Source organism: Aquarana catesbeiana, linkage group LG03, assembly GCF_042186555.1.
Source record: "Aquarana catesbeiana isolate 2022-GZ linkage group LG03, ASM4218655v1, whole genome shotgun sequence".
Classification (NCBI taxonomy): domain Eukaryota; kingdom Metazoa; phylum Chordata; class Amphibia; order Anura; family Ranidae; genus Aquarana; species Aquarana catesbeiana.
Window position 1 is genome coordinate 8,937,191 of NC_133326.1, and position 17,031 is coordinate 8,954,221.

Below are 17,031 nucleotides of genomic sequence, written 5' to 3' on the forward strand. Positions count from 1 at the left end.
GCTGATCCCTCACTTTTCTCATGACCATCCTCACCCCATGAGGCAAAATCTTGCATGGAGCTCCAGACTGAGGGCGATTGATGGTTATTTTGTATTTCTTCCACTTATGAATAATCACTCCAACAGTTGTCTACTTCCCACCAAGCTTCTTGCTGATGGTCTTGTAGCCCATTCCAGCCTTGTGCAGGTCTACAATCTTGTCCCTGATGTCCTCTGACAGCTCTTTGGTCTTCCCCATGATGGTGAGGATCGAATGGAAGAAAGAGATTCTGTGGACAGGTGTCTTTTATACACATAACGAGTTGTCGTTAGGAGAACCTTCTTACATTGACAGGACTGATCTGTGGACCACATGAGCACCTACTGTAGCCAGTCTGTGGGGGGCAGAATTATTGTTGGTTGGTAGGAGATCAAATACTTATTTTACTCACTGAACTACACCTAGAACCTTGGTATGTGGGGATGGGCTGATAAATGTGCCATCAATTTTGATAGAGAGATCGAAGGGAAGAGGTACGAGGGGGAGGAAAAATGATAAGTTTGGTTTTAAATTAAGTTTTGAGGAAGTGGTGTGACATCCAGACTATATATCGATATATCGGATAGTAAATTAGTGATAGGAGAGGAGACTGAAGGCATGGGCTGAGGGGTAGAGAAATAGATTTGGGTGTCGTCAGCGTAGAGATGGTATTGGAAGCCATTGGAGGCTATCAGCTGACCCAGGGAGGAGGTGTAGATTGAAAATAAGAGAGTTCAAGGAACCGAACCTTGGGGGACCCCAACAGAGAAAGGAAGAGAAGAGGAAGTAGAATTGTAAGTTGCAAGATGCAATGTTGTTCGGAATGTAACAATCCCAACCAGGGCAATGCCTGATAAATTTTGAAGGTAAGCATGGGAAAAGAAACTAACTAGAGAAAAAGATAGAAAGTGAGAAGATAAGACAAGAAGAGAAGAGGTGGAGGTCCACGGGGCACCTGCCACAAATTTATTAAAGGGGATGTAAACCCTTGTGGTTTTTCCACCAAGTGAAAATCCTCTTGTAGTGCCCCCCTATTTGCTTACCTGAGCCCGATTTGTTCCTGCACTGGGGACAAGCACACCCGCTCCAGCCGGTGTCTCGGGTCCTGATTGGATAGATTAATAGCAGTGCAGCCATTGGCTCCCGCTTCTGTCAATTAAAATCCATTGGCGAGGACAGAGCCGAGTCCTGCTGTCAATGGACGCAGGAGCGTATCCGCATGGGTGCCCCGAGGGAGGGCGCTTCTCCGATGGGGCACTTGAGAAGAGGAGGAGCCAGGAGTACCACTGAGGGACCCCAGAAGAGGAGGATCGGGGGCCACTCTGTGCAAAACCAACTACACAGAGGAGGTAAGTATGACATGTTTGTTTTAAAAAAAAAAAATCCTTTTAATGGAGAGGAGCACAGGATCAAATCTAGAAGGTTGATTTGTATGCAACCCACAGTTGCCAAACCTAAAGGAATTTTATCATGTGAGTCTGAAAGAATAGCTGTCGGCTTTTTAATTTACAAAATCATGTGATTTCAAAGCGGCACGTCAGTGCGACTTGGCAGACATCTGTGTGTTCACAGGTGTCTTTGCAAGAGTCGCGCCTGAAATCGCCAAAAGCAGTGCAGGAACTTCTTATTTATTTAATATCAATTGCAGCAGCACGATTGGACGATGCCATTGCCGACAATAGGGTGCGACTTGTCATGCGATTTGGACAGGTCGCGTCTCTCCAATGTGACTTGAGGGTGGAGCCACTCGGGATCTGTGGTCAGCAGATATCGGAGCTTCTTAAAAGTTGATTAGGAAAAGACATGAAATGTAGCCGGTGAAGTTCCACATTTGAGTGCTTTTATATTGTATATAATCAGAGCGGACACGATCGTTCCTCTCCTATTTCCCAGAATGCCTTTTCTCTTATGAGAAGGTTTTGCATTGTTAATGTTTGTTGGTCCGGCCTTCATAGACTGTCCTTCCTGTAGGATGGAGGGCCGGGGATTTCCATGTAGGTGATGACATCACAATGTACAGATTGTTCTGCTACCGGGAATAGACTTTTACCGATTGTGGTGAGTCCTGGACGTTTGTTGTGAGAGGTCTTCAGACATTTCTGGCAGCCTTGTCCTCTGACAGCTGGACATGTGATGATGTCTGCCAGTGCGATGCTTTATTTAGATCCCAGCTGTGTGCAAACAGACACTATATGAAGGCGCCTGCTGAGTGACTCCCATACACAAGGCACTGAACTTAACCATTTATTGGCTTACTTGGTGTTACGAAGACCTGATTCACATCTATGGCATTTTTAGTGCTTTTTTGCATTTAGCAGGTTTGCACTCCAGTCCATATAACATGGATTCCTATGGAACACGTTCTGTAGTGCAAAATGCAAAAAGCCCTAAAAATGCCATAGGGTGTTAAAGGGGTTGTAAACCCTCGTGTGTGTTTTTTTATTCATTTTTTTTTTTTTCACCCTAATGCATCCTATGCATTAAAGGTGAAAAAACACCTGGCAGTCACCGGCCCCCCCGTTTTACTTACCTGAGCCCTGGAACTTCACCTGGCGGAGACGCATTTTTCCTTAGCCCGGGGGTTCTCAGCTCTTGATTGGATAAATTGATAGAAGCGCAGCCATTGGCTCCTGCTGCTTTCAATCAAATCAAATGATGCGGGGGGCGGGGCCGAGTCCAGCATTCGTGTCTATGGACGTAAATACTGGACTTGGGAGCGCCCCTGCAAGGTAACCCCCCCCCCCCCCCGGGGAGCACTTCTCCTAGGGGGTTATCTGATAAGAGGAGGAGCCGCGAGAGCCACCGGGGGGACCCCAGGAGGCGATGTTCGGGGCCACTCTGTGCAAAACAAACTGCACAGTGGAGGTAAGTATGATATGTTTGTTATTTAAAAAAAAAAAAAAAAAGATCCTTTACAATCACTTTCATCAGACCTAAACCCACAACGGTAAAAATCTGTATGTGTGGAACATAAAGGAGTTGTAAAGGCAGAAGGTGTATTCTATGCATTAAGATAAAAAAAAACTAGGGATGCACCGATAAAAATGTGTTGGTTTTTTTTGTTTGTTTTCTTAGTACTCGCTGATACCTACCGAAACTGTTTAGTTTTCACTTCAGCTGTCAGAAATAGTACAAAGCATTGAAAAGTTATTTACAATAGAAATAAATAGATTTTTTTTTTTTTTTTTTTTTTTTTTTTGCGCTTTTTCAATGTGAAATGTGTGTTAAATATATATGTGTAAAAATATTCACTAACAAAGCAAACAAAAAAAGTTTTAACTGTTGATCATTTATAAAATAGATGTGAACAACAAAAAAAAAGCAGGAAAATAATTAAATGGAGGAGAATGGGGAGTTAATTAAGGCTGATTAAATGAAGGGTTTATAAGGGGTTAAACAGAGGATGATCTGCAGATGAAGAAACAGAAAAATACAAAAAGAAACAGTTTCTTCTTTTTATTTTAGTGTTTCAGGGCTGAGCAGTGTTGTTAATAAACTTGCCAGCTGCTTTTTTTTTTTTTTTTTTTTTTTTGACAGCTCCAATTACCGGACTTCTTTTAACCCTTCAGCTGTCAACAGGGGAGACCCCACTGACCAGTCGAAGAATTGAGCCTGAAAGTATTGGTTTCAGGTATCCGTGCAGTTGCACGAGTACCGATACTAGTATCGGTGCAACTCTAAAAAAAAAAACGCCTTGTACTTTTAGAACCATTTTAACCACATCCTGCCCCAGCCTATAGCAGAACGATGGCTGGGCTTGTGGTTCCATTAACCTGACTGTCCAGAAGGATAAGCTGCTCGGGCGCGCCCCCCGGGAGTGCAGCGCGGCGATCTGTGGTGCAGTGTGTCGCTCTGACACACCACATCTCCAATCTCAGTAAAGAGCCTATGATGTAGGCTCTGTACCATGTGATCAGCTGTGTCTGATCCCAGCGGAACCAGGAAGTGCCGGTTATCGGCTTTCTCCTCTATTCACGCTGACGGGGGGGGGGGGTCTGCAATAATTATCAGTACAGCCCCATCAGCCGTGCCCATAAGTAATGCCTGTCAGTGCCACCTCCTCATTGCTGCTTTTCAGTGTCCGTCAGTGGAGGAGAAAACATAATTATTTACAAAATGTTATCACAAACAAAGAAAAACTTTATTATTATAATAATAATTTTATTTTTTCCTGTAAATGTACAGATCATACTACAAGTTCTAAATTCTATACGTGGCCATTTCTGAGACTAATACTGTCTGATCCGTCACATTATTGTGTAATGTAAACTTACAGAAGCCTTTTATCTTTTTTTTTATATATATATTTTAGCTGCATGGTGAATGAAAATGGCACAGGAGACGAATCACAACCAGGCGCCGCTACTTTGTTCCAACGGCTGCGGATTCTACGGTAACCCCCGTACCAACGGACTCTGTTCTGTGTGCTACAAAGAACATCTACAGCGGCAGAACAGCAGCAGCGGCGGCGGCGGCAGGAACAGTCCACCAGGTAGGTCCCATATCACTGTGCTCAGAGGTCCTTCCCAATCCGATCCAAATTCTTCTCCTTCAGCCATAAACACAATCAGCTGACTTACCTGCCTTGGAGCCCCAGCAATTTATACATTTTCAGAGGTGTAGGTGTGTGCCAACCTTTTTTTCCTCTTCACTTTTCCTGCATTAAAGTGATACTGAAGTCTCTGTTATTTTTAAATGGGGGGGGGGGTCATACTTCCCTGCTCTGTAATGGTTTTGCACGGAGCAGCCCGGATCCTCCTCTTCTCAGGTCCCTCGCCGGCGCTCCTGGCCCTTCCCTCCTGCTGAGTGCCCCCCCACAGCAAGCAGCTTGCTATGGGGGGCACCTGAGCCTCTGCTCTGTGTGTCCATTCAGACACAAAGCCGCAGTTCTACCCCTCCCCCTCTCTCCTCATTGGCTCTCTGGCTTTAACAGCAACAGTTGCTGTCTCAACCAATGAGGAGAGAGAGTCCCGGGCAGCCGAGAATCTCGTGCACCATTGGAGATGGGCTCAGGTAAGTATTGGGGGGCTGCTGCTCGCAGAATGTTGTGTGTTTTTTTTTTTTTTTTATCTCAATTTATACAATGCATTAGGACCCCTTTTACACTTGTGCGATTTGTCCCGCAAATTGTCGCATGACAAGTCGTATCCCATGATTTCGAATGAGTACCGTTCATATTTCATATCTGTGCGCCTTCAAATTAGTCCCTGCACTAATTTGGTCCGACTTTAATGCAACTTGAGGTCCATAGACTTCAACATTACACAAGCATTACTTCAAGTCACATTAAAGTCGCGTGACTTTCAGGTCGTACAAATGAGAAAGTAGCCGAAGATAAAAAAAACCTTCTGACTTTACAACCACTTTAATATGGTTTACTATTTGACCTGTTGGGTCCTAAAATACTTCTGAACTAATAATACGGCTACAGCTTCATTATGGAGCTGGTGGGGGGGGCGGGGTTGAGGTGGGGGGCGGGGTTTACAAAAGACCTTTCGGCACCCAAGTATCTCTGGTGGGGTTCTGTTCAGTGGTTGGCTGTAGAGATGATGGGGCTCGGCACAGACATGGACATTGGTCAGGGTCCTTTTGTACATCGAGGATAATTTGCATTAGTAAAGGATAAGTTGTAGTGTTTTTTTTTTTTTTTTTTTTTTTTCAAGCTTTTTATTGTCTGCCAAGAATAGGCACATAGATTACATGAGGTGCAAAGGGTTAATCCAAGGTGGATTCTAGAAAGTGTTTGGCCAGTTATCACTCAGGTCCAGCTTACCCCTTGGAGCCAGCGCATGCCAGCCCTTTAAAGCGGAGGTTCACACAAAAATTGAACCTCCGCTTTTCGGAACCCCACCCCTCCCCCCCCAACCCCTCCGGTGTCACATTTGGCACCTTTCAGGGGGGAGGGGGTTGCAGATACCTGTCTAAGACAGGTATTTGCACCCCCTTCTGGGCAGAGACTCCCACGGGAGTCTATGCCACTCCCCCCCCCCCCCCCCCCCCCCCCCGCGCTGTCTACTGGGACACACACGGGTCCCAGAGACAGCAGGGACCGTTCTGATTGCGCAGAGAGACTCGTGCATGCGCAATAGGGAACCAGGAAGTGAAGCCGCAAGGTTTCATTTCCTGATTCCCTTACAGAAGATGGTGGCGGCAGCATTCGAGGACCGAGGGACCGTTCGGGGCAGGTAAGTGTCCTTATTTTTAAAAGCCAGCAGCTGCAGTATTTGTAGCTGCTGACTTAAAATTTTTTGCGGGACTCCCATTTTTAAGGCGGGGGTTTTCAAACTGGCGGCCCTCCAGCTGTTGCGAAACTACAAATCCTATCATGCCTCTGCCTGTGGGAGTCATGCTTGTAACTGTCAGCCTTGCAATGCCTCATGGGACTTGTATTTTCGCAACGGCTGGAGGGCCACTAGTTTGAGACCCCTGCTTTAAGGGGTTAAGAATTCTAGGAGGTGGGGCTTATGGTAATACAACCGCCTTGATTGGCTGTCGCGGCAGTCACATGATCGGAAAGCTCCCGATTGCAAGCAGCGATCGGAGCTTTCCACTAGCCGCCAGTAACTGTGCCAGGAGTGTGCCGGGTGCGCTCTCTTGGCACAGCTCTATTTGCACTATTGCACGCAAACATGCAGCTACTCAGCGCCAAAGCCCACGTGCCTAGAGGCCACATATTTGCGCGTGCTTGGTGCTGAGAGGTTAAAAGAGAAGTGTGGGATTTCAAAATAACAAACATACATACCCGCCTAGGTGGATGCAGCATTGGTTCAATGCAGCATCTGTCTCCCGTCGCCTCTACACTGAAAACTGAGCGATCAGAGACTGCTGATTGCTCAGTTCTCGGGTCCGCTCTAAACACAGAGTCGTTAACTGTTGGTCTCCGGCTCTCTGTTTTGCCCCTCCAGCACTCACTGGAGCACTGGGCTGTAGAGCTGGTGGCTTAGGCTGTCAGTGGCACACTAAGATGGACCGGCTGAATGACATCAGCAGACTTTACACCACTTTAGGCTGAATCTGGGTCACAGGAGTGAAGAATGAAGTGCACCCCTGTGACCCACAGGAGAAGTCTGGCCAAAAGTGCATACTTCTCCTCTAAAGAAGGTAATTGATGATGGCTTTAACTTGATTTAGTGTATGTGTGTGTGCCTCTAAAGAGGGTATACCCCCCCCCCCACAAAAAAATGACATGCCAAATGTGGCTTCAAAAACTAAACCAATCCATCAGAGCGATAGAAGCAACATTAGGAGTGGCCAAATCAACAGTTTGGTACATTGTGAGGACAGAAGAACACACTGGTGAGCTCAGCAACATAAAAAGGCCACGGAAGACATCGGTGGATGATCGCAGGATCCTCTCTATGGTAAAGAAAAACCCATTCACAACGTGAAGACAAGTGAAGGGACCCTCTCCAGGGGGGTGGAGACAAGTGAAGGGACCCTCTCCAGGGGGGTGGAGACGAGTGAAGGGACCCTCTCCAGGGGGGTGGAGACGAGTGAAGGGACCCTCTCCAGGGGGGTGGAGACGAGTGAAGGGACCCTCTCCAGGGGGGGTGGAGACGAGTGAAGGGACCCTCTCCAGGGGGGGTGGAGACGAGTGAAGGGACCCTCTCCAGGGGGGGGTGGAGACGAGTGAAGGGACCCTCTCCAGGGGGGTGGAGACGAGTGAAGGGGCCCTCTCCAGGGGGGGTGGAGACGAGTGAAAGGACCCTCTCCGGGGGGGTGGAGACGAGTGAAAAGACCCTCTCCGGGGGGGTGGAGACGAGTGAAGGGACCCTCTCCGGGGGGGGGGTGGAGACGAGTGAAGGGACCCTCTCCGGGGGGGGGGTGGAGACGAGTGAAGGGACCCTCTCCGGGGGGGTGGAGACGAGTGAAGGGACCCTCTCCGGGGGGGGTGGAGACGAGTGAAGGGACCCTCTCCGGGGGGGGGGTAGAGACGAGTGAAGGGACCCTCTCCGGGGGGGGGTGGAGACGAGTGAAGGGACCCTCTCCGGGGGGGGGTGGAGACGAGTGAAGGGACCCTCTCCGGGGGGGGGTGGAGACGAGTGAAGGGACCCTCTCCGGGGGGGGGTGGAGACGAGTGAAGGGACCCTCTCCGGGGGGGGGTGGAGACGAGTGAAGGGACCCTCTCCGGGGGGGGGTGGAGACGAGTGAAGGGACCCTCTCCGGGGGGGGGTGGAGACGAGTGAAGGGACCCTCTCCGGGGGGGGGTGGAGACGAGTGAAGGGACCCTCTCCGGGGGGGGGGTGGAGACGAGTGAAGGGACCCTCTCCGGGGGGGGGTGGAGACGAGTGAAGGGACCCTCTCCGGGGGGGGGTGGAGACGAGTGAAGGGACCCTCTCCGGGGGGGGTGGAGACGAGTGAAGGGACCCTCTCCGGGGGGGTGGAGACGAGTGAAGGGACCCTCTCCAGGAGGTGGGCTTATCATTGTCAAAGTCTACAATCAAGAGAAGACTTCAACAGAATATTAAAAATGAACATTTTATTTATGATTATATTCATTGTCCAATTACATTTGAGCCCCTGAAAATGGGGGGGGGGGGGGGGGGGGGGGGCGGCCGTGTATAAAAACGGTTGCAGTTCCTAAAATATGTACTTGATATTTATGTTCAACCCCTAGAATTTAAAGCTGAAAGTCTGCACTTCAAACTTATTTGGATTGTTTGTTTTCATTTTATTCTGGTGGCACAGAGAGCTAAAAGTGTGAAAATTGAATGCTTCGGTCAGGAATCCTGTAAACTTCGCCACTTGAAAATGGTAAAGCAGGTCAGAGGGAAGGAGGACCCTTCATGTTGGGATTATACAGCATTTACCATATCCTGGGAATCTGGTTCAAAAGAAAAGTGCCATTGTGCAAGTTTACTTTGATAAGATTGTATCTACAGTGCACCCGGAAAGTATTCACAGTGCTTCACTTTTTCCACATCATGTTATGTTGCAGCCTTATTCCAAAATGGATCAAATCTATTATTTTCCTCCAAAATTCTACAAACAATCGTGAAAGAAGTTTTGTTTGAAGTCTTTGCAAATCTATTAAAGCGTAACTCCACTTTTGTTGAGAAAAAAAAACATTCCCCCCCCCCCCCCCGGGTGATTTATGTACATTGCAAGGATTATAACAGCCTTTGTTGCAGACTCCTACCTTTTTGTAATTCTGAAGAGATCCCTGTGTGATCCCTGTGTGTTTGTCTGTGCCCCTGGTCTGAGTGGGTCTAATGGGAGGGGTTTCATAATTATCTATCAGCTGTGCAGCTACAGGGCTCTATTGAGGAAGTTGCTGGGCCTGCATCCCTTTAGACGCGTTCCTGTTGGGAATATCTCACAAAAAAAATGACATTTTTGTTGCAGAGGATGCCTGAAATCTGACTTGTATCTTAGGCAGACTTCTGGAAAAATTGGTGAGCCAATCACACAAGCAGGAAATGTTTCTGGGGAGTGGTCAGTATACATTCTGTGTACAGAACGACTCCATGTAGCCATATTGCATTTGCATTTAAAGAACATTACTGCGCCTGCAGATTGACAAGGAAATATATATATATTTTATAACATTTAATTTACAATATGACTTGTATCGCAATTGTACACTCTATATTATTATTATTTTTTTTTCTTTGCTATTTTTTTCCCCTCGAAAGTGGAGTTACCCTTTTAAAAACGATTAGAAAAATTGCCATGACACTCAGAATTGAGCTCAGGTTCCTCCTGTTTCCACTGATCATCCTTGAGATGTTTCTACAACTTGATTGGAGTCCACCTGTGGTAGATTCAGTTGATTGGACATGATTTGGAAAGGCACACACCTGTCTATAGAAGGTCCCACAGGTAACAGTGCATGTCAGAGCACAAACCAAGCCATGAAGTCCAAGGAATTGTCTGTAGACCTCAGAGACAGGATTGTATGGAGGCACAGATCGGGGGAAGGGTACAGAAACATTTCTGCAGCATTGTAGGTCCCAATGAGCACAGTGGCCTCTGTCATCTGTAAATGGAAGAAGTTTGGAGCCACCAGGACTCTTCCTAGAGCGGCCATCATATGATATGCCAAACGGAGCGGTCGGGGAGGTGACCAAGAACCTGACGGTCACTCTGACAGAGCTCCAGCATTTCTCTGTGGAGAGAGGAGAACCTTCCAGAAGAACAACCATCTCTGCAGCACTCCACCAATCAGGCCTGTATGGTAGAGTGGCCAGATGGAAGTCACTGCTCAGTAAAACGCACATGACAACCCGCCTGGAGTTTACCAAAAGGCACCTGAAGGGCTCTCAGACCATGAGAAACACAATTCTCTGGTCTGATGAAACAAAGATTGAACTCTTTGGCCTGAATGGCAAGCGTCATGTCTGGAGGAAACCAGGCACAGATCATCACCTGGCCAATACCATCCCTACGGTGAAGCATGGTGGTGACAGCATCATGCCGTGGGATGTTTTTCAGCGGCAGCAACTGGGAGACTAGTCAGGATGGAGGGAAAGATTAATGCAGCAATGTACAGAGACATCCTTGATGAACACCTGCTCCAGAGCACTCTGGACCTCAGATTGGGGTGAAGGTTCATCTTCCAACAAGACAATGACCCTGAGCGCACAGCCAGGATAACAAAGGAGTTGCTACCTGATAACTCTGCGAATGTCCTTGAGTGGCCCAGCCAGAGCCCAGACTTGAACCCGATTGAACATCTCTGAAGAGATCTGAAAATGGCTGTGCACCGACACTCCACATCCAACCTGATGGAGCTTGAGAGGTCCTGCAAAGAAGAATGGGAGAAACTGCCCAAAAATAGGAGTGCCAAGCTTGTAGCATCATACTCAACAAGACTGGAGGCTGTAATTGGTGCCAAAGGAGCGTCACCAAAGTATTGAGCAAAGGCTGTGATACTTATGTACATGGGAGGAGCCTGTGATACTTGTGTACATGGGAGGAGCCTGTGATACTTGTGTACATGGGAGGAGACTGTGATACTTGTGTACATGGGAGGAGTCTGTGATACTTGTGTACATGGGAGGAGTCTGTGATACTTGTGTACATGGGAGGAGTCTGTGATACTTGGGTACATGGGAGGAGTCTGTGATACTTGTGTACCTGGGAGGAGTCTGTGATACTTGTGTACCTGGGAGGAGTCTGTGATACTTGTGTACCTGGGAGGAGCCTGTGATACTTATGTACATGGGAGGAGCCTGTGATACTTGTGTACATGGGAGGAGCCTGTGATACTTGTGTACATGGGAGGAGACTGTGATACTTGTGTACATGGGAGGAGTCTGTGATACTTGTGTACATGGGAGGAGTCTGTGATACTTGTGTACATGGGAGGAGTCTGTGATACTTGGGTACATGGGAGGAGTCTGTGATACTTGGGTACATGGGAGGAGTCTGTGATACTTGTGTACCTGGGAGGAGTCTGTGATACTTGTGTACCTGGGAGGAGCCTGTGATACTTGTGTACATGGGAGGAGTCTGTGATACTTGTGTACATGGGAGGAGTCTGTGATACTTGTGTACATGGGAGGAGTCTGTGATACTTGTGTACATGGGAGGAGTCTGTGATACTTGGGTACATGGGAGGAGTCTGTGATACTTGTGTACATGGGAGGAGTCTGTGATACTTGGGTACATGGGAGGAGTCTGTGATACCTGGGTACATGGGAGGAGCCTGTGATACTTGGGTACATGGGAGGAGTCTGTGATACTTGTGTACATGGGAGGAGCCTGTGATACTTGGGTACATGGGAGGAGTCTGTGATACTTGTGTACATGGGAGGAGCCTGTGATACTTGGGTACATGGGAGGAGCCTGTGATACACGGGTACATAGGATTTTTTCATTTTTTAATAAATATGCAAAAATTTCAAACAAACTTCTTTCACGTTGTCATTATGGAGGATGGTTTGTAGAATTTTGAGTAAAATTCTAAATTGAATCCATTTTGGGGAAAAAAAAAAAAACTGTATGGTAACAAAATGTGGATAAAGCGAAGCTCTGTGAATACTTTCCGGATGCTCTGTATATTGATATAATTAAATCGCTGTTGATTCCCATATTCTGTGATCTTGCTCTTTGTTTTGCTTGTAGTGGTGTCTATGGGGAGTGGGGTGGAGGTTCCCTCCTCGCAGCAGGCTGTCACACCTCAGGTATCTGAACCCGAAGAGTCCGCATTGCCACAAGCAAGGTAAGTTTCCTTCCTACCATACAGTCTAGGAAGTAGATAACGGGCATTCTGCTGGATTGCAGGTCCTGCCTACATCATGCTGGATTTTGATGAGCAGCCTTTCCCCGACTTCCCTCCTTCTCCTTCCTGCAGCTACTGCGGGCACACAGGGGGATGTTTCAGGATGGAGAGTTGGGGGGCGGAAGGGGCCGTTAAATATTTATTGGCCCCTTCCTTTCCTGAACAAACACAGTGAGTGATCGGTACCAATCACTCCTCTGTCCATTTATCGCTGAAGCATAGTAAAACCATGTTTACTATGCTTCCGTTTGTGAATGAGCAAGAAGCTTCAGAGAGTTTCCAATTCATTTCACTTTTTGTTACTGAGGCTGCAAAGAAAGGGACTGATGAATCTATTTCATCGGTCACTTCTAGCTGGGGGGGGATGGTGGTGGGTGGATAGGATTGGGGGGGGGGGGCGGCGGAATAGGCTGTATGGGGCCCTGTGATTTATAACGGCAGCCCTGAGCATATCATATGATGAGCTTCTGATTTTCATGGTTACTGGCAGTTTTATGATTTTTCTTCTTTTCTGTTTGGTCAGTTCCTTGCCACTTCCAGAATCGGTGTCCTCGTCACAAGCCGAAACCACAGAGAACAGAACTTCCGAAACAAACGAGGCGCCAGGTGAGATCCGACGCTTTGATGTCGTGTGGTGACCTGATAGGGAAATGTGTGTCCTTATGTTGTGTATTGTATACAGCTTGGTCCTAGATGATCACATATGTGCACAGAGCTTCTCCCCCAAGGAATAGAACACTATTAGGCCTCATTCACAGAGGGCAGACTACAGCGTATGCCCATCCGGGGGGCCGCGCTTAACCACTTTAGGACAGAGCCTCGTTTTTAGATTTGGTGTTTACTGGTTTAAAACAGGTTTTTTTGCTAGAAAATTACTTTGAACCCCCCCCCCCCCCCCAAAAAAAAAAAAAAAAAATATATATATATATATATATATATATATATATAATTTTATTTTTATTTTTTTGAGGGGGGGTTAAAAAAAAAACAAAACTATAACACTTTTTTTCGAACACCCTAGAGAATAAAATGGCGGTCGTTTTAGAGCTGGCCAATTTTCTCCCCAAAAAATTTTTTTAGGCGAAGCCACTGCTTCGGCCTAGTCCGCGGCTCCCTCAGGACCGGCGTAATGTCAGCGCCGGTCCTGGTGAAAAAAAAAAAAAAAAATTTGCTGAAAATTTGAATCGATTTGACCTCTCAACTCGAGATTCAAAACCATTTTTTTTTTTTTTTCCCCAGCCCTATGTCGTTGCAATACTTTGTCACACCGTATTTGCAGAGCGGTCTTACAAGAGCAGGTTTTTTTTTTTTGGAAAAAATACACTTTTTTTTTTTTTTTTAAGTAAGACAACAGTAAAAAGTTAGCCCAATTTTTTTTTTTTCTTATATTTATGAAAGATGACGTTACGCCGAGTAAATTGATACCCAACATGTCACGCTTCAAAATTGCGCCCGCTCGTGGAATGGCGTCAAACTTTTACCCTCAAAAATCTCCATAGGCGACGTTTAAAAAATTCTACAGGTTACATGTTTGGGGTTACAGAGGAGATCTAGGGCTATGATTATTGCTCTCGCTCTACCGATCGCGGCGATACCTCACATGTGTGGGTTTTTACACTGTTTACACATGCGGGTGCTGCTTACGTATGCGTTCGCTTCTGTGCATGAGCTCGGTGGGACGCGTTAAATTTTAAAAAATTTTTTTCTTATTTATTTTACTTTTTATTTTTACACTGTAAACATATCTTGTAATAGAAAAAAAACATGACAGGACCTCTTAAATATGAGATCTGGAGTCAAAGACCTCACATTTACACTAAAATGCAATAAAAAAAAAAATGTAATTTGAAAAAAATCATAAAAAATAAAAAAATGTCCCTTTTTTAAGAGCTATGGGCAGAAGTGACGTTTTTGACGTCGTCTTCCGCCCTGCAATGATATGGAGACGGGTGGGGGGCATCTTCCCCTCTCTCAGCTCCATACCTCACACAGAGAAGGATCTGATCTCCTCCGCTGCTGCCGGCGGCCCCGGTAAGCGGCGGAGGGCACCGGAGCACGGCGAGAGGGGGGGGGGGCCCTCTCCCGCCACCGATTTTAAAAGTGATCTCGCGGTGAATCCGCCACAGAGACCACTTTTATCTGAAAGGCAGCAGACCACCCGCTCTTGAAGAGGATACCGGGGTTATGGTAGGTAGTTGCTGCCATAACGATGATACTCTTCATACAGCCGACGTATAACGACCCATCATTCATGTCAGTTGAGACGCAGCAGCCGCCATGTGTGGTTACGGGGGGGGGGGGGGGGGGCTGTGCGGGTGCAGCTGTGTTTTGTGGAGCCGCTGCGTCCCAATTGACATGAATGGGATTAACTCCATGGGGATGCATGGAATACCTGTGTGGTTAAAGTGGTGGTAATCCTGTAACACCACTTGTACCTATAGGTAAGCCTCTAATGAGGCACATCTGTAAGTACTGCAAATATCTCCTAAACGTGCACGGCTTGAGAGATATTTACCATATACGCTGGGGGCCGACGTCATCAGCGCATGCGCACTGAAGAAACGAGACTCGCTCGTGACGTTTCTTCAGCAGCATGCCGTGACCGGTGGCGCTTGTGCGGAAGTGACGTCATCGTGGTTTCAGCCAATCACAGCGCCGGAGCCCGCGAAACCCGGAAATAACTCCGGGAGGCATGTCGCCGGTCACAGCGTGTACGGGGACTGCAGCAACAGCTTCGATCGAAGGTAAGTATTTCATAATGAGCTAGTATGCGATGCGTACTAGCTCATTATCATGCCTTTGTCTTTCAGGGTTTGTTTTTTTTTTTTTTAACCACTTTTTAACATGGGCCCTCGTATGACTGTATGCCCTCCCAGCTGTTGCAGAACTAAACATCCCATGAGGCATTGTAAAAACTCTGACATTCACAGCATGACTAGGCATGATGGGAATTGTAGTTCCTGAACAACTGGAGGGCCGTAGTTTGAAGACCCCTGCTGTATGCTGTATGCTGTCGGGGGCAGTGTCCCGCCCCCTCACTCCCTCCTCCCACAGGATTTGGTTGACAGCAGAAGGAGCCAATGGCCTCTGCCCGCTGTGTCCTATAAGGAGAGAGAGAGAGACCAGCACTGCTACAGTCGGGTACAGCGACTGGATGGAGTTTGGACTCAGTTAAGTACACAGTGAGGTGAAGAGGGTAATACAAATACTGGGACCTTTTTTTTTTTATTATTTTTAATGCAGGGAATGTATAAAAGGAGAAGTATAGCCAAAGCTTGTTTGTACTTCTCCTATGGATCACAGGAGTGCAGTTCGTTTTGCACTCCTGTGACCCGGTTTCAGCTGACGTCACAGAAATCAGTCCAGGCACCGCGTCACCCGGACCACGGAGTCTGGATCTGCTAGGAGCCTGGACTGACACCGCGCTCAGCGATCATAAATAAACATGCAGAAGGCACTTAACCCCCCCCCCCAATGTATATCTAAACCCAAGAAGAAAAATGTAAGATATTACCAGTTCTATCAGTCCTTAAAGGATAAGTTCACCTTTCCTAACATGTTGCGCCCATATTCAGAGCGTAACACGTTACAAACGGACCGACCTCTGCACCTTCTTCTCTCTCGCCGCTACCTGTCACAAAGAAAAAAAAAAAAAACCTATAGGAGCTAATAAGAGAAGTTCACTGTTTTTTGCATTGACATATATATTTTAATATCTGTTGGCGGAAGCCAGGGAATGGTCCTTCAGTACACAAGTTGAACACCCCCCGGGGGGGGCACACAATGATGCCGATTTACTTAAATTGGAGGGTGTAGAATCCAGTGCAGCTCTGCTTAGTAACCAATCAGCTTTCAGGTTTTATTGTCAAAGCTTCATTGAACAAGCTGAAGATAGAAGCTGATTGGCTCCCGTGCACAGCCGCACCAGATTTTGCACACAAGTTGTAGTAACCCCCCCCCATTGAGTCATTGTTTGCATTATATTTATTGATAATGATCTGATAGTGCTTGGGGGGGGGGGTGTACATAGCATTGTGTAACTGGAATGTAGTGGCCGCTAGAAAATGGGATTTACTCTGAAACTAGCTATGGAAGGTGTTGCTGTTGGATGTCTCCAGATTGCTCTGCTCCGGCAGACTGTCAGGTATCAGTTTTTAAAGCGTAGAAAAGGGGGGGGGGGGGGTCAGCGCAGTGTGTTGCAAGAAGGGGGCAAGAGAAAGAGCCTAATGACACAGAACAGACATTGGTGCCGATGGTAAGTGATTGTTTGGGGTTCAATCGTTTGTATAGGGGAGGCGTATCGCGGAGGAAGCAACTTTTTACATCATTTCGGTTTATTTTATTTTCTTGCAGCTTCTCCATCAGACAGCGGACAAAATTCTTCTGAAGAGCAAGCAAGTTCTCCTGTAAAGGCCAAGCTAAAAAAGAACCGCTGCAACATGTGCCGCAAAAAGGTTGGACTTACAGGTACGTCTCTTAGAATACACCCAGGTTTGTGATTTCTCCCCCCCCCCCCCCCCCCCCAACTAAATCAGAGGTTTCTCTTGGGCTGCATTCACACCTGAGCGTTTCAAAGTCGAGCATTTTTACCACATTTTTGCCGCGATTTTGTTCAGGTGACCAATGTAAGAGGCAGAAAAAAACGCCTGTAATCTGCACCAAAGAAGCTCATGTTCTTTTTTGAGCTTAGGGCGTTTTTCAGGCATTTCTGCTTTAGTTGTCAAAACACTCAGATGTGAACAGGTGCCATTGAAATGAATGGGATTTTGCGAGAGGGGGGGAATCA

At 47.1% G+C, this 17,031-nt stretch overlaps 1 protein-coding gene across 1 annotated transcript; it reads left to right on the top strand.

Annotated features, from left to right (window-relative positions):
- Nucleotides 1-4,308: 4,308 nt before the first annotated feature.
- On the top strand, nt 4,309-16,712 carry ZFAND6 (zinc finger AN1-type containing 6; the record flags this gene model as incomplete). Its single annotated transcript, XM_073618244.1, is given in 4 exon segments — nt 4,309-4,511; nt 12,089-12,185; nt 12,769-12,851; nt 16,599-16,712. Coding segments are annotated over 4 exon segments (463 nt in total), but the record flags the coding sequence as incomplete, so codon positions are not given.
- Between the last annotated feature and the right edge of the window lie 319 nt (nt 16,713-17,031).